This window comes from Petromyzon marinus, chromosome 57, assembly GCF_048934315.1.
Source record: "Petromyzon marinus isolate PM22_M1 ecotype Great Lakes invasive population chromosome 57, UKy_Petmar_22M1.pri1.0, whole genome shotgun sequence".
Lineage (NCBI taxonomy): Eukaryota > Metazoa > Chordata > Hyperoartia > Petromyzontiformes > Petromyzontidae > Petromyzon > Petromyzon marinus.
Window position 1 is genome coordinate 9,980,749 of NC_133723.1, and position 24,584 is coordinate 10,005,332.

Below are 24,584 nucleotides of genomic sequence, written 5' to 3' on the forward strand. Positions count from 1 at the left end.
AATTTGTTCTTTGAAACAGAGAGGAGATCCAGTAGGTAGTCTGCGGAATTTTTTGTAAGTACATCGTGAATAAATAAGATCTGGTGCACAAGCCGTCGAACATTAAGAAATGTTAAGTTTGACCCAATGTAGAGATCACAGTGGTGAGTCCTATATGGGCAGTTCAATGCAAATCTTAAGGCCGAGTGATAGATGAAATCAAGCTTCTTCAGTACAGTACTTGGGGCTGATTTATACACGATGTCACAGTAGTCAAGTAGAGGCAGTATGGTAGCTTTTATCAATTCCAAACGGAACATTGGGGGGAAGCAGTGCTTGTGTCGATACAGAAAACCAATTTTTATTTTTGTCTTTTTACCAATATAATCAATGTGATCTTTAAAATTCAGTTTTGAATCCAGGATGACCCCAAGATACTTATAGATCTTGACTTGCTCTATTTGATAATTATTTAAGGAATGTAATTGGGGAAACATTACTTCCTGCTTTAGTCCTGGTGAGAAGCATAGCACCTTGGTTTTGGAGGTATTCAGGACTAGTTTAAGAGCAACTAGCTGATGTTGTAGTTTGTTGAAATCACCCTGTAGCTTAGCAATCACGTCATCCGGAGAGTGGCCAGCAGTAATCAGTATCGTGTCATCTGCAAAAAGATTTACCCTGGAATGATCCAGGTCAGTGCCCAAGTCATTGACATAAAGAGAGAACAAAAGGGAGCCGAGGATGGAACCCTGTAGAACCCCTTTTGGTATCTTAACACTGTTTGACCTCCAACCATCTGTGAATACAGTTTGGGTGCGAGAAAAGAGGTAATTTTGTAACCATTTTACTGCGTTTTCGGAAAAACCGAGGCAACTTAGTTTACTAATCAGGGTGTTGTGGTCTACTGTATCAAAAGCTTTGGACAGGTCTAGAAAAAGGCAGGCACAATACTGCTTATTATCAAGGCTACTGTAAATGTGATTCAGAGAGTCTAATGCAGCAGATGTGGTGCTGTATTTTTTTCGGAACCCAGATTGTTTTAGATGTAGTAGATTGTTGGTGGACAGGAAACTGCTAATTTGGTAGGTCAATAACTTTTCAAAAATTTTCATCAACAGGGACAAAATTGAGATAGGTCGGTAGTTATTTGGCTCATCTTTAGGGCCCCCTTTGTGAAATGGACGGACATAGGAATTTTTCCATTCTAGAGGGACTGATGCTTCTTTGATGGACTATAGGTTGTATATAAGGTGACCAACAGTTTATAGAGCAAAGACGGGAATACTATCTGCTCCGGTAGAGGAGGACCCTTTGAGGTAGGACAGTTGTTTCAGAACATTACTTTCGTGGATTGGCTGGAAACTAAATTCGTTTAATGTTTGGACAGGGGTGTAGGAATTTGCATGAGCAGGGGTGACTCCCAATACATTATAAAAATGATTACTAGCTTCAGAAAAATTCAGGTTAAAATTGTCCACTATTTTTTTGGGATCTGAAAAATATTCCCCATTTCGGTTAAGCTCAACGGGCAGATTGTCTGTTTTGGATGCCTTTTCACATTTGATTGTTTTCCAGAAAATCCTGGCATTTCTATGTGATTCCAGGAGAGTGGAATGCCGTATTTTTTTGACGCATCTATTCCTTAAAATCCTGTATTCTAGCCAGTCATTGACCAAATTACTTTTCTGAGCACATGCCCAAGCCTTGTTCCTAGTTTTCATAAGCTTTGTAATCAAAGGATCATACCATGGTGGGCGGTTGCCTTTAGTTTTAAATCTAACCAACGGAGCATGTTTGTTAAGAATTTGGAGAAACGTGTACCTGAAGGTCTCCCAAGCCGTAGTCAGGTTGGGGATATCACAGACCTTGTCAATATCCGAGTGAAGCACATCATTAGCAAATGCCTGAGTGCTGAAGTGTCTCATAGAGTGCTTCTCAACCAATTTAGGGGGGGGCTTTGGGTCTGGCTGATGATCTCACCCCAAAAATGAAGGAGTGATCACAAAGGTTATTACCCAGATCACCAGTCAGTGTGAAATTGTGAGGGGCATTTGTCAATAGGACGTCAAGCAGAGATTACTGTCCCGGATTTTTTAGGTTGGGTCTTGTGGGGACATTTATTAATTGAAACAGATTAAATTCATCAGCCAAAATTTGTGGCCACGGCCAGCGGGTTTAGCCAATTCCAATTTAGATCACCCAATAAAATTATTTCACCTTTAGGGAGGCCCCCAAAAAGCTTTCTCAGTGCAGATGCAGCTTCAACATCCAACTTCTGTTAGGGGCCGTCCATAAATGACGTCACGCGATTTAGGACAATTTTTGACCCTCCCCTTCGTCACACGGCGTCACAAAAAGTCAGACCCCCCCGTCAAATATGACGTCACACAGCTCTGCCCCCCCCAAATAAAACATGCTTCAAATCGCTTTAAACTATTGTTATTGTAGTGCGTATTTAATGTGGCGCTGCACTCCGATGTTGTAGGAGAAAACATTTATTAAAAAGTCTACTTTATTAAGTAGAACGTGTTGTCTATATTTATTTAAAGTTGCGCATTTTGATGTGACGTCACATTTTTCAAACCCCTCCCCCTCGTCACAAATGTCTGACCGCCCCCCCCCCCCCTAAGTACGTGACGTCATTTATGGACGGCCCCTTATTGTACCTCTGCAGATCGTCATAAGCCACCAAATCTCGAGTTTTATTTTATTTGTTAAACGGATTATGGTAAACCTTTACGATGGCACGCCATACCATGTAGAGGTTCATAGTTCATAGTTTATTTATTTGGTATAGCCCTGTGAGCCATTCGGCTCTTGAATCGGGTGCAACCGCAACAAACAAAAAACATGAACAAGAAAACATCTTAAAGTGATTATGTGACTGTGCAAACAGAAAATACAGGAAAAAAATATCAAAATACTCCTGAAATAGCACCGTACACCAACGCTGTATGCAAAAATCCCAGTGGGATGCAAGTCAAAATAACAACAACAACAACCACAAGACAACTAAGATTAAGGCCATCAGTCAACTCCGTACTACAATAAACAAAAAATGGCCAAAACAAAAAAAACTTTTCGAAATCACCAAAATAAAAGCCATAAATCCAATGTAACAGTGATCATAGGGACTGTGACCGAATTTTTTACAATAAACTACATAAATTAATTATAACACCAAAATCTAGAGCCATATTTTAGGCCACTGAATAGCAGTGGCAGCTAGGGTTGTACAACTCCTCTAGAGCAGTTTTGAGTGAAGATCTCATAGGTAGTGATTCAAGTTGCAGTTTATTGGCAATAGCATTCCAGACCCTAGGGGCATCAATAGCAAAGGCCCTTCCTCCAGTTTTTGTACGGCAATAGGGAATGTGAAGCTGGTAAATGAGCGAAGACCTGAGGTCAAATTTGTTCTTTGAACAGAGAGGAGATCCAGTAGGTAGTCTGCGGAATTTTTTGTAAGTACATCGTGAATAAATAAGATCTGGTGCACAAGCCGTCGAACATTAAGAGATGTTAAGTTTGACCCAATGTAGAGATCACAGTGGTGAGTCCTATATGGGCAGTTCAATGCAAATCTTAAGGCCGAGTGATAGATGGAATCAAGCTTCTTCAGTACAGTACTTGGGGCTGATTTATACACGATGTCACAGTAGTCAAGTAGAGGCAGTATGGTAGCTTTTATCAATTCCAAACGGAACATTGGGGGGAAGCAGTGCTTGTGTCGATACAGAAAACCTATTTTTATTTTTGTCTTTTTACCAATATAATCAATGTGATCTTCAAAACTAAGTTTTGAATCCAGGATGACCCCAAGATACTTATAGATCTTGACTTGCTCTATTTGATAATTATTCAAGGAATGTAATTGGGGAAAAATAACTTCCTGCTTTAGTCCCGGAGAGAAGCATAGCACCTTGGTTTTGGAGGTATTCAGGACTAGTTTAAGAGCAACTAGCTGATGTTGTAGTTTGTTGAAATCACCCTGTAGCTTAGCAATCACGTCATCCGGAGAGCGGCCAGCAGTAATCAGTATCGTGTCATCTGCAAAAAAAATTACCCTGGAATGATCCAGTTCAGTGCCCAAGTCATTTACATAAAGAGAGAACAAGGGGGGGCCGAGGATGGAACCCTGTGGAACCCCTTTTGTTATCTTAACACTGTTTGACCTCCAACCATCTGTGAATACAGTTTGGGTGCGAGAAAAGAGGTAATTTTTTAACCAGGTAAAACCTCTGCTATGGTACCGCTACACATGAACCAAGCCGAGAGGCGGCATGGCAAGCCTTACCCTCTAGAGGTAAAACCCCGACTATGGCACCTGTACATGTTGTGTGCTACAGCACCATGCCTAGAGGTAAAACCTTTAACATGACAACCTCTACCCCAGAGAAGCCTAGAGGTAAAACCTTTAACATGGCAAGTGTTATCCCCTAGATGTAAAACCTCTGGTACCACTAACCACTACCAAACAAATCAAGCCTATAGGTAAAACCTCTAACATGTCAAGCCACATCATCTAGAGGTAAAACCTCTGCTATGGTACCACTGATCATCACCAAACAAACGAATCCTATAGGTAAAACCTCTAACATGGCAAGCCACACTCTATAGAGGTAAACCCTCTGCTATGGCAGCCTTATCACAACCATAGCTCCTCCCCACCCTCCCCCCACCCTTACAAATCTCTCTTCCAATGGCAATTGCGCAATCACTCCCCCCCTCCCCACCACCACGACCATGGGAAGCGATGGCTCGGCCAATGAGAGCGCGGCTTGGGCCTTCCCGCTACGGGCCCTCAGACGGCCACAGGTAAAAAGAAAGAGGCCCTCCACCGGGCTCGAGGCGGCGGGCGGTCGAGCGGGCGAGCGAGCGAGGGCCCCGGTTCCTCTCGGTGTCCGCATGCGGCCGTGAAGCGTGCGAGCGGTCGACGCACGCGAGGTCGCCGAGTGCGACGAGAGAGGTTGGCGGTGTTGCGTTGACAGCTCGAGTCGCCTGCAAAACTGTTAACCCCCATCACCACCCCCGCCGCCGCACGCCAGCCCCCCACTAAATATAAAAAAACTCTAAATCGCGCTTTTACGATCGCTTTTGTTTGGCGCAAGCCTGAGGCCTGTGGTCGGTCTCTCTCTTTTATTTTAGAGGGCCCCCCCCCCCTCTCGAGGCCCTTGCCCGTGGTTGTTGGTGGTGGTGGCGGAGCGATGTGGGCTTAGCGGGCGGTACGCTTTGTAGCGAGTGCCTCGGTTTGTTCAATATATGATGGAGGCGCGTGTTCGGATCGCGTCTGTGTGTGTCGTGTGTGTGTGTCGTGTGTGTGGGGAGCGGTGGTGTAGTGGTTAGCGCTACGCTGCGAACCCGGCGACCCGGGTTCGATTCCCGCTCACGGCCACCAACACCGGTGACGATCGTCTGAACCGGTCCTGGGCCTCGCCGAGGTCGACTCGGCCTCAAAATGAGTCACCTGGTGCGGTGTGTAGTAAACATCGCCACTGGGGGAGACAAAGACGGCCGTGCGTGTTGCTGGCCCACCCAACCCCCTCGTGTGCCACGGTGCCGGCCTTCGTAGGTGCCGCTCGCTAACAGCACTTGCCCCTACAGCCTGTTACAGGCTACACGGGGGATCTTTGTGGGAGCGGTGGTGCAACGGTTAGCGCGACGATCCCGGCGGGCAGAGTTCTATTCCGGCTCACGGCCGACGCCGGTGACGATTCATCTGAACCGGTCCTGGGACCTCCCCTACACCGACTAGGACCTCGATTCATCGAGTGCCTCGTGGCGATTCGTAAAAAAAAAAAAATCGCCACTGAGAGAGACAAAGGCGTCCGGGCGGGGTCGTTGACCACCCGCGCTGCCCCTAGGTGCTGCTTCGCAAACAACATTCGCCCCCAACAGTCTGCTAAAGGCTACACGGCGGGGGGATCTTTGTCTTTTAAAACGTTCCTGGAGAGGTACGGCGTTTGTGAGAGAGCCTCACGCCCCTTGTCTCTCTCTCGCGCGCGGTGTCAACGGAGACTCGACCGCCGAGTACGGCGGACTCGAGATTCAATTTCGATATCGGTATGAATCATGATCTGTATTTTAGAATGGAGGTGAAATCCGATGAGCTATAAAGCGCCCCCCACACACACACACACACAGATGTCCAGTATTGGGAAGGGGGTGGGGGGGGACATGGTTACAATAGCAAAAATAAGAGATGATTGGTAAGAAAGTCACTGATCGAGCCGTGATGCTGCTTGAATTGATGATTTGCTGTTTTTGATTGGTGACCGCTGTTCAACCATTCGATGTTTGTATAAGATAACTCATTGAGTCCATAGGGGGTTTCTTCGTTGGGTTAGATCGTGTAAATATCAATGTGTCGTTAAAGTCGCCACCACCCTTCGCAGTCAATTCGTAAGGGGGTTTTCACGTGAACTAAACGTGCCAATTCGTTACGAGTTCAGCACTACATTTACAATTCGAACTAGTCACTTAATTGGCACGTTTTGTTGACGTGACAAACCTTACTAATTGGCTGTGTCGGGTGGTGGCGGGTTTAACGACACAATTATATTGATCCGATCTAACCCCAACAAAAAACCTTTGAAGGATAATAATGGTCGCGAAACCCTGCTGTGTGTAAAACTCACTTATTGGGGTGTCTAAAATCGTTTTTTTTAATGATTGTTGTGAGATATTAACCCCACTTCGACGTTAGCCCAGTGAGTTATTATTAGTTATTGTTTTAAGAATCGAGTTAACCGTGCATTTCCCTGCGTTGCCTCTTGTAATCGGCGCCGTTTTATTTAACCACTGAAAGCTTGTTGCGTTGATTAGTTGGTCTCTTCTCAATAGTCTAACGTGTAATTTACACGAACTCACAGCAATAATAACATGCAAGTGTATATAAATAAGCTTTTTGACACGCTACGGTAGCGTTTGATTGAACCATTTCAGTTTTAGCTCAGCAATTTGTTAACATTTGAAATGTGCAGGTAACTACTAATTGTTAGCGCTTCATGTGTCACCTCCAGTCTGTCTGGTGTACTGTGAGCCCAATGATATTTTATCATTGAAGTAATTTAACCCCATTGAGATTCTATGTTGGTGTTCATTATTCAACCATTGTGGCTTATTATCGGTAATTAGTTGATGTTTTTTAACTGTACTAAGTGTCTTGTTTCATAACTATCACCTGAAGTCTGATTTACTACTCTGAACTCAAGGAGTCATTTTAGATATTGAGATTCATTGTATTAATTGGGGGGCCCCATTATTTAACCAACTGATGTTTTACTATCGTAGATTATTGGTGTTTTGCAATACAGTATAGTATTGTGTTCTACTTGATGTACGAACCCTTTATTTAGTATAATTACTTTAGTAAACTAGTTGAACTTTCTGAAATGTCTTTATTCTCTTTTGGAAAACCATTGCGATTGGTTGTGACCGTACAGTGTTTAGATTGGTGGGTGCTCCTTTTAACAGTCGAGACTTGTGGGTTATTGGTATCATAACGTGGCTTTATAATTAAGTTGAATGATTTATTAATCCCACAATTTTATTGGCGTTGACCAAACATTGCAATGCAGGATCCTCTTCAGGACCCAATGCAGCTTTTTCATGGCTGGGTAAATAAGAAAATATATTACTGTTATTAAACCATCGGGACAGGTTGAAGTTTGTTTTCTTTCCGTGCCAGTTGCTCGTGCGATTTTATTGACGTGTGCCAATCTGTCCGTGTCTTTTTTAAACCGTAGATTTCAAGCCGTGGTCTTTTCCGCCGCTGTAGGCCTCTTATCATGACATTGTCACCCACCCCCCTAGCGGTCCTGCATTCATGCAATCCATCGTAATCCTGCCGCAAGAACCGATATCTCATCGCGTCATCCCTGCCGTGGTCGGCCCCCTCAACCCCATGTTCTCCTTTGGCTGCCATTCACCCGTCGGTCTCGTACAATCGGCTATAATCCATCATCATCATCGTCTTCATCATCGTTAGATATTTATACTGTGTCTCCCGTGCGGAGGCGGTGGTGGCGTCATCATGCACATGTGCGTGATGACGCCACCCACAGCGGTTGAGCCCGGTTCGTACGTCGTGTTGACGTCACACCTGCCCCCCACCCCCCAGCCGTGTATCCCGCGCAAATGAGAGGGAGGTGTAGGGAGGTTACATCCAAGGGACGGGCGGGCTGCTACTTTGCATATCAATTTTGTAATATCGCCTCGATTTTTCTTCTATTTTAGACGTGAAGACCAAACTTTTGGATTGATTACAGATCCCATTGGCCTGCCAACATGTGCGTGTACAGTGTCCAATACCGTGTGGCACGTTACAAGTTGAAATAAATATTACTACTACTATCCATAATGACGTGGCGATCAAAAAAATAAAACATTGATGCTGACCGAATGTAGAAAATGCTGAAAATTGCATATAGGACGCATTGGAGGTAATCCTTTTGCTGGAATTTACACCGAGGGACAGAGAGGAGCATGCGCGGACCAGGAAGCGAACACCCACGGGAGAGGCAACGTTGCTTGTTGAAAACAAGCGTGGCGTAAGCAGGACGTATGTGACAGACGGGGATGATGGCCGACGACCGAAAGCGGTGACGGAACGGCAGCCGCGAGGGGGTAACGCGGCAGAGAGGGCGGATCGCGGGAGATGGGAGAGCGGGGAGGCTTCGGCTCGTGCGCGGGAGCGAGACGGGGAGTGTGACATCGTCGGGGGGTTCGAGGATGATGTCGGTCAGGTTTAGTGGTGGCTCTTGAGGTGGCTGGGGAGTCCAATTCTGGATCTGAAGATGTTTGGGGCATTGGGGTTGGGCGCTACGCGGTCCCAGATGGAAGTGGAATCCGCAGTGTCGGCTCGGCTCTTCCTTTGGTTTTATTTGGCGGCGATCCGCTTCGTCTTTGAGATGTCGGGTCTCGAAGTGCGGCCGCGGCCTGGTGGGTGAAGCGGTGCCACGCCTAGGCGGTCGGCAGCCTGCTGCTCCTCCACTCAGTCTTGAAGGTTGATTTTCCCGCGAGGGTATCCTTGAACCGCTTCCTCTGTCCCTCCCCTCGTCCGCTGACCGTTGGAGAGCTACTGTGGCCTGTCCGTCGGAGTTGTTGACGCCATGGGAAGACCTTCATCCAACAGCGGCTCGACCATGGCTGACGACGCGGTTGACTAAATCGAGTGGTATAATTACTCGACCGTGTCAAGCCCACTATGATACTGTGATAAGCGGGCATCTAGATATGCCCAAATGCTATGCAGGTTCGCTCATGTATCCCACTGAGATTCATTGTCTTTTAATTGATGTTCTTTGTTCAGCCATGTGAGAATCCATTAAGGAATTATTATTTTTTTATCCGTGCACCCTTTAACCAACTTCTAATTGATGTTATCTCTCTATAGAGCTCAAGGAGAAGAATTCTATTTTAATTCGTGCCCATTATTAGGTCTGTCAAGCTTTGTGAACTGCAAAGAGTGGTTTACCACGTATCATTCGTCCAATATGTGCACAGGTCGCTTGCATCACAGCTAGGCTAGGACAACATGACACCAGCAAACGCGTGTTCACAAAGGGTGATTTATACAGCCACCGACGGCTTGTAACGAACATCGCACGCACCGCACGTGACAACCGCGGTGGCGCAGGTGTCACGGGCCTCGGACACGCAGCCGCTGTGTGAACGAGGCGCGCTGCCCTCAGGCGTGTTTGCCACGTGGCCATTATGACACCTTCCCCGTTGATGAAATGTATCGGTGGGTCTCTCAGCCTTATTGCTACGGCGTCCCCCCCCCCCCGCCCCCCGCAATTAAAACCACTGGTACCCCACGAAACCCAACCCCGCCGTGCGCAAGCAATCGCTTGCTTTTTTCCCGGGGGCATCACCAACAATGGCCATTGTGAGCCACCACCCACCCACCTCCCCCGCCCGCTTCCCCCAGAGTCATCAACCACTTGCGCTGCCCTTGACCTCTCACTCCCCCCCTCCCGTCTCCTCTCTCTCTCTGTCCGTGGGTCCTCCAGGTAGAGGAGGATGGATGGGCTGATGGCGAACCCCACCCTCGTCACGCTCTTTGCAGACGACGACGTCTCAAAGGAGAGCACCGACCTCGCTGGTGACGCCTCGTGAGTTTCCTCCAAAAGTTTAACGGTTAAACGAATCTTGTTCCTCTTTCGTACGGCTGATGTAGACGCAGGGCAACAAAAGCTACAATTTCACATTCCGGTGGCCCTGCCCTACAAACCCGCGTCGGGAGCGGCGGAGCGTTATCGCCGTGATGTCTCCTTCGTGTTTGTGGATCTCGGTGCGTTGCGTCGTTGTGCGTTGTACGGTCCGTTCTGGATGCCCACAGTCGCACACTGCTGGAGAGTTTTAAAATGTTCCATTTGTGCATCGGGTATCTGCATCAGCCCTAGTTGGTGCGGATGCTGTTTTACGGTGGACCATGAGTAAATAAACAATAACGAATAAAAAAAAAACCCCTCCTGGCAGTGGTGCACAATTAGCACTGAACGCAACACGTTTGTCAGCAGCACTGCGATGAACGCGTCAAAATGTGTGCAGACACGGTGATGCCCGCGTGCTCACTGCGTACCGACTAACGTCACTTGACGTGTGCGGGTGATGTAATAAATACATCGACAGCGGTCCCGACTGGCCGCGCGCTCACGCCCGCGACTTGCCGCTCGCCTGCTTGCAGGCTGCCTGCCGGGGAGGGCACGTTTGCAGGTGGCGTCTCCCAGGCGCTGGCGAGCCCCGAGTTTGCGGAGGACGTTTCCCACGCGCAGCTCCTGCAGAACGAGTCTACGCACGGCGGCGAGGCCACGGAGCCGCGCGCCGAGGAGGAGGTACAAACGGCGGCTTCGTCCGCGCCCCCCCCCCCTCCCCCCTTCCTCCGCTGTCGCCGCGTTGTTTATTCGTTTCGCCTCATCGCAAGGCCCCAGCGGGCCGGGTGGGGCCTTCCGTGCGGCCACCTGACGTGCGGCCCTCCGCCGACAATACACAAATGGTGACAACACCTCCCATCATCGTTGCGCCGCTGTCAAACCCCCAAACCCCCCCCCCCCCATCGCCGTGCGCGTCTTGACACCGCGACCGCTAGCGACGTCGCGATATCGCCGCCGCCCCTAACGCCCGCCTCCCCCGTCCGCGTGCCCGCCGGCCGCTCCTTGTCCCCACCGCCCGCCCGCCCGCCCCCCCCGCTCCTCCGCAAACCCGCCCTTTCCTTGCTCCCCGTCTCACCGGCGGCACCAGCAGCAGCGCGTGGTGAAGAAGGGCGGCTGGCCCAAGGGGAAGAAGCGCAAGAAGGTGGGACGCGACAGCAACGCCCCGCGGGCGCCGCTCACGGGCTACGTGCGCTTCCTGAACGAGCGGCGCGAACAGGTGCGCGCCGAGAACCCCGACGTCTCTTTCCCCGAGATCACGAGGATGCTCGGCAACGAGTGGAGCAAGCTGCCCGCGCAGGAGAAGCAGGTGCCTCCCCCCCCCCCCCCACTGCCCCCCACCCCCCCCCCCCACACACCACCACCCCACCGCCAACAACGTTGCCCGCACCCACCACCACCACTTCCTTTATACGGGCATACCTCGTTTAGTGCGAAGGATGCGTTCTTGCTCAAATGGAGCGCTATACCAAACGGTGCTATAGGAGGTCGCTATAACATACTTCCAATGGATATGCGTTACCAGCAGCGCTTTTTTGTTAGACCTACAGTGAGGGAAAAATTATTTGATCCCTTGCTGATTTTGTACGTTTGCCCACTGACAAAGAAATGATCAGTCTATAATTTTAATGGTAGGTTTATTTGAACAGTGAGAGACAGAATAACAACAACAAAAATCCAGAAAAACGCATGTCAAAAATGTTATAAATTGATTTGCATTTTAATGAGGGAAATAAATATTTGACCCCTCTGCAAAACATGATTTAGTACTTGGTGGCAAAACCCTTGTTGGCAATCACAGAGGTCAGACGTTTCTTGTAGTTGGCCACCAGGTTTGCACACATCTCAGGAGGGATTTTGTCCCACTTCTCTTTGCAGATCTTCTCCAAGTCATTAAGGTTTCGAGGCTAACGTTTGGCAACTCGAACATTCAGCTCCCTCCACAGATTTTCTATGGGATTAAGGTCTGGAGACTGGCTAGGCCACTCCAGGACCTTAATGTGCTTCTTCTTGAGCCACTCCTTTGTTGCCTTGGCCGTGTGTTTTGGGTCATTGTCATGCTGGAATACCCATCCACGACCCATTTTCAATGCCCTGGCTGAGGGAAGGAGGTTCTCACCCAAGATTTGACGGTACATGGCCCCGTCCATCGCCCCTATGATGCGGTGAAGTTGTCCTGTCCCCTTTGCAGAAAAACACCCCCAAAGCATAATGTTTCCACCTCCATGTTTGACGGTGGGGATGGTGTTCTTGGGGTTATAGGCAGCATTCCTCCTCCTCCAAACATGGCGAGTTGATATTCTTAGCTCTTTCGGTAAAGTCACGTTAAAGGGAAACAATAAAATAATAAAATATATGTAAAACAATAATAATATATATTTTATTATTTTATTGTTTCCCTTTAACGTGACTTTACCAAAAGAGCTAAGAATATGAATTACTGCAGTCACGAAAGCTTTAAATCAAAATGGCGAGTTGAGTTGATGCCAGAGAGCTCCATTTTGGTCTCATCTGACCACAACACTTTCACCCAGTTGTCCTCTGAATCATTCAGATGTTCATTGGCAAACTTCAGACGGGCATGTATATGTGCTTTCTTGAGCAGGGGGACCTTGCAGGCGCTGCAGGATTTCAGTCCTTCACGGCGTAGTGTGTTACCAATTGTTTTCTTGGTGACTATGGTCCCAGCTGCCTTGAGATCATTGACAAGATCCTCCCGTGTAGTTCTGGGCTGATTCCTCACCATTCTCATGATCATTGCAACTCCACGAGGTGAGATCTTGCATGGAGCCCCAGGCCGAGGGAGATTGACAGTTCTTTTGTGTTTCTTCCATTTGCGAATAATCGCACCAACTGTTGTCACCTTCTCACCAAGCTGCTTGGCAATGGTCTTGTAGCCCATTCCAGCCTTGTGTAGGTCTACAATCTTGTCCCTGACGTCCTTGGAGAGCTCTTTGGCCTTGGCCATGGTGGAGAGTTTGGAATCTGATTGATTGCTTGCCTCTGTGGACAGGTGTCTTTTATACAGGTCACAAGCTGAGATTAGGAGGACTCCCTTTAAGAGTGTGCTCCTAATCTCAGCTCATTACCTGTATAAAAGACACCTGGGAGCCAGAAATCTTTCTGATTGAGAGGGGGTCAAATACTTATTTCCCTAATTAAAATGCAAATCACTTTATAACATTTTTGACATGTGTTTTTCTGGATTTTTTTGTTGTTATTCTGTCTCTCACTGTTCAAATAAACCTTCCATTAAAATTATAGACTGATCATTTCTTTTTCAGTGGGCAAACGTACAAAATCAGCAGGGGATCAAATACTTTTTTCCCTCACTGTATGAGCCATGTTTTAGGGCTTCATTGGGGTGGGTTGCCACGGTGGCGAGATGTTAGCTACCTCGCTTGGTATACAGGAGGTCATGGGTTCAATCCTGACCCTGATGCCTGCTGTATATTTTGAGTTTGCGTGTCTCTCTCCCCGTGGTGATTGCGTGGATCTTTCTCCCAGTCTTCTGGTTTTTCCCTCCACATTTAGAATCGACGTGCTATACATTTCCACGCGACAAGCCACTTCGTTGAGCTATCATTTGCGATTGCCAGGTCGCTTCTGATAAAGAGCTCTATAGCTCGGTGGGCTTTACCTGGTCAAATAAAAAATAGTTTAGTCTAGTAGCTTAGTTTTATAGGAGGTCCATTATGACATGGTTCTAATGGAGATTGGAACCATGAGCGATATGAGGGCTTCATTGGGGTATCGGCAGTCGCCTTAATAATGATACTGTACGCATGGTAAATGTAATAAAGCGGTTTAGAAATGAAAGATAACTTCTTATGATAATAAAAATACAATGAGTTACGAACTCGCCATTCGGTCGCAGCTTGCGTAAGATTAACCATCTGCTGTAAACGCACGTTCCACGAGAAGCTATACTAACCAACGGGATTACTCGATCCACGGATCGTTAATGAATCGACGCACTGATTATCCCTCGATTAATCAATACTCTGATCGACTGAGTAGAATCGATAGAATAGACGGCTCCTTTCAGGTTCCACAAAGACTATATATGGGTAGAGACACGACCCCTACAGGTAACGCCACGCCTACTTTCTTCCATATATGGGCTGATCCCCGCACGAATTTTCCTCCCAGGACGAAGAGCGTTTGAAGGAAACGGCTTTATTAGAGGCTGCGCGATAAGACGGATGCCTGTACATCATCATTTACTGGTTATACTGCTTAACATCGTTTTGCAATCCGTGGCCATATCGGTGTCGTATAAAGCGGAGTATTTTAACACATAGGCTTTCGCGACCAATAGTCATAATAAATCCGTTATGAATATTTTCGTGATGCAGGCATCCATACTCTTTGGTTCTTTCGGTAAAGTCACGCAGTAGGTATAATTATTTTATACCTACTACGTGACTTTACCGAAAGAACCAAGAGTATTCATAATAAAGGTTTTTTTCGTCGTGTTGGGTCACGTAAATGTGTCGTGAAACCGAACAAGTAGTCAGGTTTTGTCACGTGACTATAACGTGCCAATTACTTGACGAGTTCGGCATCACCAGTTGTGTTGTTGGAGAGTAAACCCACAACGTTGAAAATTCGATTACGTTTTGTTCTATTTGAGTACGTAATTGACACGTTTTGTTCACCCGACAAACCTCACTGATCGGCCTCGTCAAGTGGAGGCGGGTTTACTGCGCACTTTTGAATTTTACGCGATCTAACCCAAACAAACACCTCTACAGAAATAACAAAATTAGTTTTATAGTTATTTTTTAGCACAATGGTACGGTCCGATCAGCTGTCATACCGACGTGTCCCGCCAGAGGTACTTGGACGAGGCAGACAAGGACAAGGAGCGATACATGAAGGAGCTGGAGAAGTACCAACAGACGGAGGCCTACAAAATCTTCAACCGCAAGACACACGAGAAGAAGCAGAAAAAAGGTGACTCCCCCTGCCCCCACTCCTCGAACTTTTAGCTTAAAAAACCTGGCTCCCCGTGCTGGCAAACGTCACATATCCGGAGACTGGCAATAACCACCCACAAAATGATTGAAAAGTCCTCAACGCCTCACACACACCTCCGGCTCCACGAGGACTTCTTCAGCCCACCAAAGGTGACGCCTCCCCCTCAACCCCCTCAAGAAAGCTGATTTGGAAAGGCCAGCCACCCACTCAATCACCCAGCCACCCACTCACTCAACCAGCCACCCACTCACTCACCCAGCCACCCACTCACTCACTCACCCAGCCACCCACTCAACTAGCCACCAACTCACTCACCCAGCCACCCACTCACTCACCCAGCCACCCACTCACTTACCCAGCCACCTACTCAATCACCCAGCCACCCACTCACTCAACCAGCCACCCACTCACTCACCCAGCCACCCACTCACTCACTCACCCAGCCACCCACTCAACTAGCCACCAACTCACTCACCCAGCCACCCACTCACTCACCCAGCCACCCACTCACTCAACCAGCTAGCCACCCACTCACTCACTCACCCTGCCACCCACTCACTCACTTACCCAGCCACCCACTCACTCACTTACCCAGCCACCCACTCACTCTCCCAGCCACCCACTCACTTACTCACTCACCCAGCCACCCACTCACTCACCCAGCCACCCACTCACTCACGCAGCCACCCACTTACTCACCCAGCCACCCACTCACTCACTCTCCCACCCACCCACCCACTCACTCTCCCAGCCACCCACTAACTCACTCTCCCAGCCACCCACTCACTCACTTACCCAGCCACCCACTCACTCACTTACCCAGTCACCCACTCACTCTCCCAGTCACCCACTTACCCAGCCACCCACTCACTCACTCACCCTGCCACCCACTCACTCACTTACCCAGCCACCCACTCACTCACTTACCCAGCCACCCACTCACTCTCCCAGCCACCCACTCACTTACTCACTCACCCAGCCACCCACTCACTCACCCAGCCACCCACTCACTCACGCAGCCACCCACTTACTCACCCAGCCACCCACTCACTCACTCTCCCACCCACCCACCCACTCACTCTCCCAGCCACCCACTAACTCACTCTCCCAGCCACCCACTCACTCACTTACCCAGCCACCCACTCACTCACTTACCCAGTCACCCACTCACTCTCCCAGTCACCCACTTACCCAGCCACCCACTCACTCACCCAGCCACCCACTCACTCACCCAGCCACCCACTCACTCACCCAGCCACCCACTCACTCACCCAGCCACCCACTCACTCACCCAGCCACCCACTCACTCACCCAGCTACCCACTCACTCACCCAGCCACCCACTCACTCACCCAGCCACCCACCCACTCACTCACCCAGCCACCCACTCACTCGCCCAGCCACCCACTCACTCGCCCAGCCACCCACTCACTCACCCAGCCACCCACTCACTCACCAAGCCACCCACTCACTCACCCAGCCACCCACTCACTCACCCAGCCACCCACTCACTCACCCAGCCACCCACTCACTCACCCAGCCACCTACTCACTCACCCAGCCACCCACTCACTCACCCAGCCACCCACCCACTCACTCACCCAGCCACCCACTCACCTACCCAGCCACGTACGACTTTAACACAAACCTCACCTAGACACAAGAATGGGCGTCACTGGACCTGGCAAATAAGTACCTCGTGACTACCCCCACACAACAGCCCACTGGTTTCAACCTCCCCAGGAAGGAGTGGTCCACCCTCAACAGGTTCAGGACTGGTCATGGCCCACGCCTTGCCAGCCTCCACCGATGTAATTCGAAAGGAAAAATGAGCGAGGAAAGCAATAACGGGAGATGTTTGAAGGTGGGCGGGGGGGGGGGGGAGAAAGGGATATAGAGAGAGAGTGGGGGATTGGTGATGGGGCAGAGGTTCGGGAGGAGAGGCGAAATACGGGCGCATTGACGCGAGCGCGGGAGTCGCCAGGGGAGGGACATAGCGGAGTGGAGTGGCACGGATGGGGCGGGGTGAGGTCTACTGGACACTAAAGCACCTCTCAATGGTGAGAGGTACGTGTGGGACCTCCTGCTACAATCTGGTTGGGAACGGTGCGAAGCCCAGAGGAGGTGGGGGGGGGGATGCACTGTTAAGGGGAGGCAGCTTCTGCGGCTTTGCTACTTCCGCGGCTGTCTGGAAAGCTTTTTGGCCAACCGTCGAACAAAGACTGTGGTCACGGCATCGCACGCGCTTCTGCGGCCGTTGGGAACGCTCTTTCCTTCCGACATTAGGAAGCCACTGGGAGATGTGCGCTTTTAAAACATCACCTAGACCAGTGGTTCTTAACCTTGACTGCAGCCATGCACCCCTTTGGTTCTCAGGGCATCTCGCAACCCCAGGAGTTGCGTGCACCCCAGATGCGTTTAGTTTGTTGTCCTGCTCCCCCCCCACATCCGCGCGCTCCGGTGAGCACGGTTGGCTACGTACGGTGCGAAAGAATTTCTACGTGCGTACGAGGGCACTAGCAAAAGTCGCGAGAGCCACATGGGAGCCTAGGACGGATGATTTCTGCCGCAGTGACAGCGGCCCACCACAAGAGGGCAGCGCCGCCCTGGGCTATCGTAGGAGGCAGAGATCCTAACGAGGGAACGCGTTCCTGCAACTGCGATCGCTCTGAACGGGAAGGGTGGTGGTGGTGGTGGTGTTAGGGGGCATTGGTTATACTGTACGTACAGTAAGTCCCTATTTAACGCGGAAGTAGACGGGCTCCTGAAAAGTTTCGCGTTCAGCGAAAAAAAACGCATGAAGCGAAAACAATCTCCCCGTAAATAACGTAGTAACGGCAAGGTTTGGCGAGGTACGATGTACCACTGCCGCGCGCACCGCGCAGTGAGATGGCGGGACAAATCACTCGGGGTTCCCCGCCACCGCTTGGCCGCGCAGCTCAAAGCAGTTTGTCGTCGACCGCTCAGAAGCCGCGTTATAGCGGTGGCGCGCGTTGCAACGGGCGAGGGCGCGTTGCAACGGGCGAGGGCGCGGTAACGCTGCACGTTGTGGGGGAGAAGACGGCGTCATGGGAGCGAGTCGGTGGGGCGGTGCCTGCCCTGTCCGCTGTTGCCATCTGACGTCGACTTTTGCCCGTTGTTGTGTTTCTTCCCCTTTCCCGCAGAGGAACCTTGTTCTATTAACGGCTCATCAAATGAGGTACGGTGGTTTTGTTCTCTTGCTCCCTTGTCCGTCGGGCTTGGGCGATGGGTGGGTGGACAGTGTTCAGGGGGGACGAATAAACGACGAGTTTCTGTATCGGTGTGTTGGGTTTGTGTACTTTGCTCACCCTGCAAATCGTCGAACGCCCGTTGGTTCACTCCACGCCAGGTCGCTTCTAAAAAAAGAGCTACGTGGCTCAGTGGGCCTTACCTGGTAAAGTAAAAAAAGAATCAGTAACTCGATCCATTCACGCAAAACAACTGGAACACATTATCCAACACTTTAGGTGACAGAAAATCCAGACGGGGACGAACTCGGTGGACCTCAGACCTGACGTTATCAGTCTCTCTAAGACGCGGGGGAAATTAACCGAGGGTGTAGGGAGAAGGGTGGCTTGACATCTATCGCTTATTTCGCACAAACGCAATTCGTCGGCGTGGGTGGGGAAGGGGTGGCAAGGGAAGAAGCGGACTACCGGAGGGATTTTAATTTTCCATTTGTGCGTCAGGTATCCACATCTGCTGTGTCATGGTTTGTGCAGTGGATGCCGGTTAAGGGTGGACCATGATCTCTGTCGAAGGTCAAACCCAGGGGTCTTCTGGATCGGGCATTTTGAGTCTGTTATATGTTGCACGGCTATGTTCTGGGTGACGGCAGTAACACAGCAGAGAGATTTTAATTTTCCTTTTTTTGCATCATCAAAGTGTCCGCGTTTTATTTTCAAGTCACCCTTGCAGCGCTGGGATGTAAACGGAAATAAAACTAAACTTTTTTTTTAATTTGACCAATTTAAGGCCCCACTTGAGCTACGTAGATTTTTTTCAGAAGCGACCTGGATATCACAAATGATGGCTCAACGAGAAGCGGCTTATCATCGCGTGGAAATTTATAGCAGCCAAGTACGAACATTGATTCTAAATGTGGAGGGAAAATCCGGAGGACCCGTTGAAAAATCCACGCGACCACGGGGAAAGAGGGAGAGAGACACGCAGGCGTCACGGTCGGGATCGAACCCACAACCTCCTGTGTACCCAGGCGTGGTTGTTCATATCTCGCCACCACACCCGTCCCAATTGTTCTGTATTATGTGGTTTGGTAAACTCGCACCCATTTACATTTGGGCACTTCACCAGCTTTGGTTCAAGCATGCTTGAATCTGCCCATAAGACACTGATTGTTGAAACTGGATCTCAGTTTTGTAATCAATCCAATTCTGCTGGAACTATACAGTCCCAGAAGAGCCTTATGGATAATGGTATGTTTAACAAAATTTATGTTTTACCAAGGCGAGGGATTTGTGTGACATTCATCATCATCTTTGTGTATCCCTCTTGTTAAACGCTCGGGCCTTTAGCTTCGCCGGCATCCGTAAACGTCATTACTTCTGCTCATCGTGTTATTGGAGTGAGCCCGCCTTATGGAGTCGCATCGATTGTACCCCCGCCGGCGCTCTTTCGTTTAGTTTAGTTTTAGTCATTACCCAATGTGGTATGGTTTTTTTTTATCCTTTCAGAACGAAGAGGAATCGAGAGACAAGCTGTCGGTGTTTGACATACCCATTTTCACGGAAGAATTTCTCGATCACAACAAAGGTAACTCTTTTCGCTCGCCCTCTCCTGGCAAACGTTGTGCCCCAGGCACTTTTAAATGATCATCTACATTGACCAACTCCTTTTCTTTTAGAATTGCTTTTGTGTGTTTAGTTTGTTGTCCTAAACCATCAACCATATTTATTTTAAATATAATACCACCTCCACTCAAGGCGGTATCAAAGCATTGTACACTCAAATAAAATGCAAAGACAATAAAATAATGTTTAAGCAAAAGCCGCGAGAAAATAATGAGTCCTGCACTCCCTCTTAAACACACCGAGGCCCGTAGCGTGCCGGATCACCGCTGGCAAGGAATTCCAGAGACTTGGGGCAACACTTGAGAAGGCCCGTACCCCCAGCGTCGAGCGTAAGAGCCGATGCAGGGAGGGTAGTAGTAAGGTCCTACTCTGAAGAGCGGAGAGTAGAAACCCCAGTCCCCGCACGCTCGGATTAGCACGGTTGGCTACGTACGGGGCGAAATAAGCTCAGCATACATACATACAACTCATTAATTGGCTGACAACGCCTCAATCTGTGTAGAGGACCGCAGAGCTTGGGCAATTGTTGGTGCCGGCTCTCACCGCGTGGGCCGCCTTTGCTTTTCTGTGGTTTCTCCTCGTGGCCTCTACTCTCGCCACAACACTGAGCGGGATATTGTTATGCAGCGCCATGTTAAAAGTTTAAACGTGTTTTTTTTTTTAGTCTTGGACACTGGGCCCCCCCTCCCCGCCCCCCGCCCACTTGTTCACCGACTCGCACTGACCAGCGCGGCCAAGTGCGGTCAAACAAACAGCCGGCGACCATCGCGGTCTCGAGACGGCCTTCATCCGGCATGGAATTGACAAAAGGGGCCGTGATGATGCCCCGTTCGTTCCAGAGCTCGGTCGCTCGGCTTACTCAACGTGTGCAGCCTCCCACTCGCCTGTACAGCAACTCGATGCTCTCAGCCTGGCTTAGCTTCCTACATCCCTCGCGCTCGCTCGACCCCGCGCACGAACGGCCCGGCCGGCCGACCAGCCGACCAGCCGATCGACCGACATCTTCCCACCTCTTCGTCGTCGCTAACCACGTTCCCCCCCCCCCTCCCCTCCCCCGGCCATCCCCCGCCCCCCCCCCCCTCCCAGCGCGGGAGGCTGAGCTGCGGCAGCTGCGCAAGACGAACACGGAGTACGAGGAGCAGAACGCGATCCTGCAGAAGCACATCGAGAACATGCGCGCTGCCATCGAGCGGCTGGAGCGCGACGTGAACGCGGAGCGCGTGCACAACCTGGCACTGCACCAGCACCTGGAGGCCCTGCGGCACGCGCTCACCAATGGCTTCTCCGCCGTGCCGCTGCCCGGTACCGCCTGCCGCCCCGGCGCGCGGCCTTCGGCGTCTGGCCGGTTGAATACGTGGGGGGACGGGAGGGGGGGGGGGGGGCGCCACGGTGGCTAGGAGATGTTCACTACCTCGCCTGGTACACGGGATGTCGTGGGTTCGACCACGACCCTGATGCCTGTTGTATATTTGGAGTTTGCGTGTGTCTCTCTCTCTCTCTCCCCGTGGTCGTGTGGATTTTCCTCCTAGCTCCTCCGGTTTTTCCCTCCACATTTAGAATCGCGCGTTTAGAGTATTGGGCTGCTATACATTTCCGCACGATGAGGATGAGGAGCCACTTCGTTGGGCTGTAATTCGTGATGGCCAGGTCGCTTCTGAAAAAGAGATACATAGCAGCACATTGGGCCTTACCTGGTTGTTCGGTGTGTGGGGAGTGGTGGCGCTATCATGATTTGGGAACGAGTGGCTGGCACTCTTAACACTTCGTTCTTCCACTGTACAATCGAGCCGAATATTTTTGAACTGGTTGTGGGCCTCCCACCGTACGTCGGCTGAGCCTCTCAAATGAGTATCCGGTTCTGGTGTGTCAACATCGGGGAGATGTGCCCTTCCGGCCTTCGTGGGTGCTCCCTAACATCACAGTTTGTTCAGGCTATACGGGGGGGGGAGTGGGGAGGGTCCTTTGCCCTTGTGCGTGTGCGTCTGCTCGCAATCACTGCTGACGCTTGCGTGTCTGTGTGCGTGCGCTGACGGCAGGCTCTGGCGAGACGCCGACGCTCGAGACGATCGACTCGTACATGACGAAGCTGCACAACATCATCCTGGCGAGCCCGCAGGAGAACGAGGGCCTCCTGGCCACGGTGCGCGACGTGGTGTCACGCCTTGACAGGTGAAGCTTTCGCAGCGCCGCCGACTTGGTGGCGACTCCTCACGAAGACCCCTCGTGACGGCCCTTCGTGACGACCCTACGTGAACCCCTCATGACCCCTAGCGATAACACCTCTTGAACCCCTCGTGACCCCTTGTGACTCCTCGTGACCCCCCGCGACGACCCCTCGCGACGACCCCCCGAGACCCGTCCCTGCGACCCCCCCCCCCCGTCACCCCCCCTGCAACCCCCCCCCGCGTGTCCCCTCCCCCGTGTCCCCTCCCCCCGCGTCCCCTCATGCGAACCCCCGCCCGCCCGCCCGCCCGCATGATAGTCGCCCGCTAATGGCACCAATATGGCGCGCTGCAAGACGGCCAGTGACGTCCCAACCAGTTTTGGGCCTCCCCTACGTCGACAGACCCTTAAATTGGTACCTGCTGCTGCAAGTGCCTAAAACATCGACGACAGTGGGGAGAGAAAGGTGGTCGGGCGTGGCGGCTACCGATGGGACCCCGGTGTTCGTGAGCTACCGACGGGCCTCCGTAACGATTCGCCAGTAACCCTCGTCCCCCGACGGCTAACGCTGATCAACGATTGATTTTTGTCCTCTTGTGTGCGCGCCGCGTGTGTTCAGCGACAAGCTTTGAAATGCAAGGGAGCTCCGAGGGGCTTTTGGGGAGGGAAGAGAAGAAAGTGACACGCTGGGTTTTCCATGAAGTGCTCTCTTCGTGGTCTTTGAAGAGAGAGGATGCATTCCGGATATATAAAAAAAATACACAACGGAAAAATGAGAACAAAAAATGGCAACGGCTAAAACAAAAAGGAAGGCTGACAGCTGCGGCGTATTTTTCCCGTTGGCGGAAGTCGACGATGAAATATCAATGGAATTTTCCACGGAGGACTTTTCACGGCAAAACACAAAAAAAAATGTCTCGGAGAAAAACCGTCGGCACGGTCCGCTGAAGAATTTTCGTCCGATATAAGAATCCTTGGCTTGGGACCCGTTACCAGAACGTGCTGCTGCTGCTGCTGCATCTCATCGCAAACCACCGCTCCTCCTTTCAGCCGATGCAGAACCGGTCGAGTCTTAATGCAGATCCCCCTCGTCTAATCGAAAACAGCACTTGTGCTCATCCGACACAGAACCCTCGCCCTGTCCGATAGAGAACCCCCGTTTCATCTGACACAGAACCCTATTATCACTTTGGGTGCCTTAGTTTTTGGCTCACTACTGGCCACCAGCGTGGCGGGGGGAGCGGGTGGCGCCCCCCCCCTCCTCTACTCCCCCCACCCCCCCCCCCCCCCCACGGTACAGGTGGTATTTCCGCTTGGTTATTTTTGACGCCTACCAAGCCAGAAACAAACCGGGCCACGGTTGGTTCTCGTCAGAAGCCACCTGGATCGTTGTTGTGGGGGACGCAGCAGAGAGCCTGTGACGACACGTTCATTGTGTGTGGTGCTGGTCCGTCAGTTGATTGGTCGATCGGTCTGTCCATCGGTCGATCGGTCTGTCCATCGGTCGATCGGTCTGTCCATCGGTCGATCGGTCTGTCGATCAGTCGATCGGTCTGTCCATCGGTCGATCTGTCGATCGGTCTGTCCGTCTGTCCATCGGTCCATCGGTCGATCGGTCTGTCAATCGGTCAATTGGTCTGTCCATCGATCGGTCTGTCCATCGGCCTGTTGATCGATCGGTCTGTCGATTGATCGTTTGGTCGGTCGGCCGGCTGGTTTGATCGGTCGGTCGGTCGGTCGATTGATCGGTCGGTTGGCTTGTTCGGTCGATCGGTCGGTGTGGGCGCTGCGAGGACACGGCGTGGCGCGCGCGCGACGTCGTTGGCAGTGCCAGCGGCACTTTTCGGAACTCTCGGTGCACCGTGGAGCGGCCAGAAGCGCCCAACGCCCCCCCTGCCCCCCCCCCCCCCCCCAACGGCCATGGCTCGCTTTTAAAGTGTAAAATAATAAAGTATTAGGATGCCGGCCACTCGTCACCCAGCTCATCGTAGTCCTGCACAATTTGCGGCAGACTTATTTGTTCGTAGTCAACGGGGTTAGCTGGTCCTGGCACCGGTGATGTTGGACTTGGCGCAAATCTCCCTCCGTGCTCTCGTAAACCACCTGGCCATCGCTAATGCAGAGCAGCAGCTGGTCGAACCTGCTATGAAGGGGGTTCATTTCTTAGTTTTCTTTTAATCCCGGAAAGCCTTTTTTTTGTAACAGTGTTGTCGCGTGGATGGTTTTAATTACAATTGTTGTTACTTCATAACTGTTGGCGTCTCGTTTTTTTTTTTTACCGGAAATGACATAATTTGTACATTTTATTTCGGTGAGTGGCTTTTGATCGACGGCTTCTGTCAAAAGAGCGCAATTCTATATTTTCTCTCTGCATACGCTGTTTGTTTTCTAACAAACGATCTGACGGTGGGTGTTGTTTCAAAACATAAAGATGTTTTTAAAATAACTGCCCCAAAGGTGTAATTATTATTATTT

General features: G+C 50.7%; 1 protein-coding gene across 5 annotated transcripts; it reads left to right on the forward strand.

Annotated features, from left to right (window-relative positions):
• Positions 1–4,697: 4,697 nt before the first annotated feature.
• On the forward strand, positions 4,698–24,555 carry LOC116954883 (high mobility group protein 20A-like). Of its 5 annotated transcripts, none has more exons than XM_032975689.2 (10): positions 4,698–4,794; positions 9,993–10,094; positions 10,670–10,817; positions 11,227–11,442; positions 14,972–15,092; positions 18,279–18,313; positions 19,830–19,908; positions 21,033–21,248; positions 21,983–22,115; positions 22,729–24,555. In XM_032975689.2, exons 2-10 carry the CDS (start codon positions 10,003–10,005, stop codon positions 22,739–22,741), a joined length of 1,053 nt encoding a protein of 350 aa, XP_032831580.1. In that variant the 5' UTR covers positions 4,698–4,794; positions 9,993–10,002; the 3' UTR covers positions 22,742–24,555. The 5 variants fall into 5 exon arrangements, with proteins under 5 accessions (XP_032831580.1, XP_032831579.1, XP_075908880.1 ...); XM_032975688.2 differs by lacking the exon at positions 4,698–4,794 and adding an exon at positions 4,801–4,945; XM_076052765.1 differs by lacking the exon at positions 4,698–4,794 and adding an exon at positions 4,801–4,846.
• The last annotated feature ends 29 nt before the right edge of the window (positions 24,556–24,584 follow it).

Bases quoted from the DNA above. Each gene is read 5' to 3' on its own strand.
- LOC116954883 (XM_032975689.2), top strand. From the start codon at position 10,003: ATGGATGGGCTGATGGCGAACCCCACCCTCGTCACGCTCTTTGCAGAC. The intron at 15,093-18,278 runs GTGACTCCCCCT...CCTTTCCCGCAG, and splicing joins CGAGAAGAAGCAGAAAAAAG to AGGAACCTTGTTCTATTAAC. The intron at 21,249-21,982 runs GTACCGCCTGCC...CGCTGACGGCAG, and splicing joins CTCCGCCGTGCCGCTGCCCG to GCTCTGGCGAGACGCCGACG.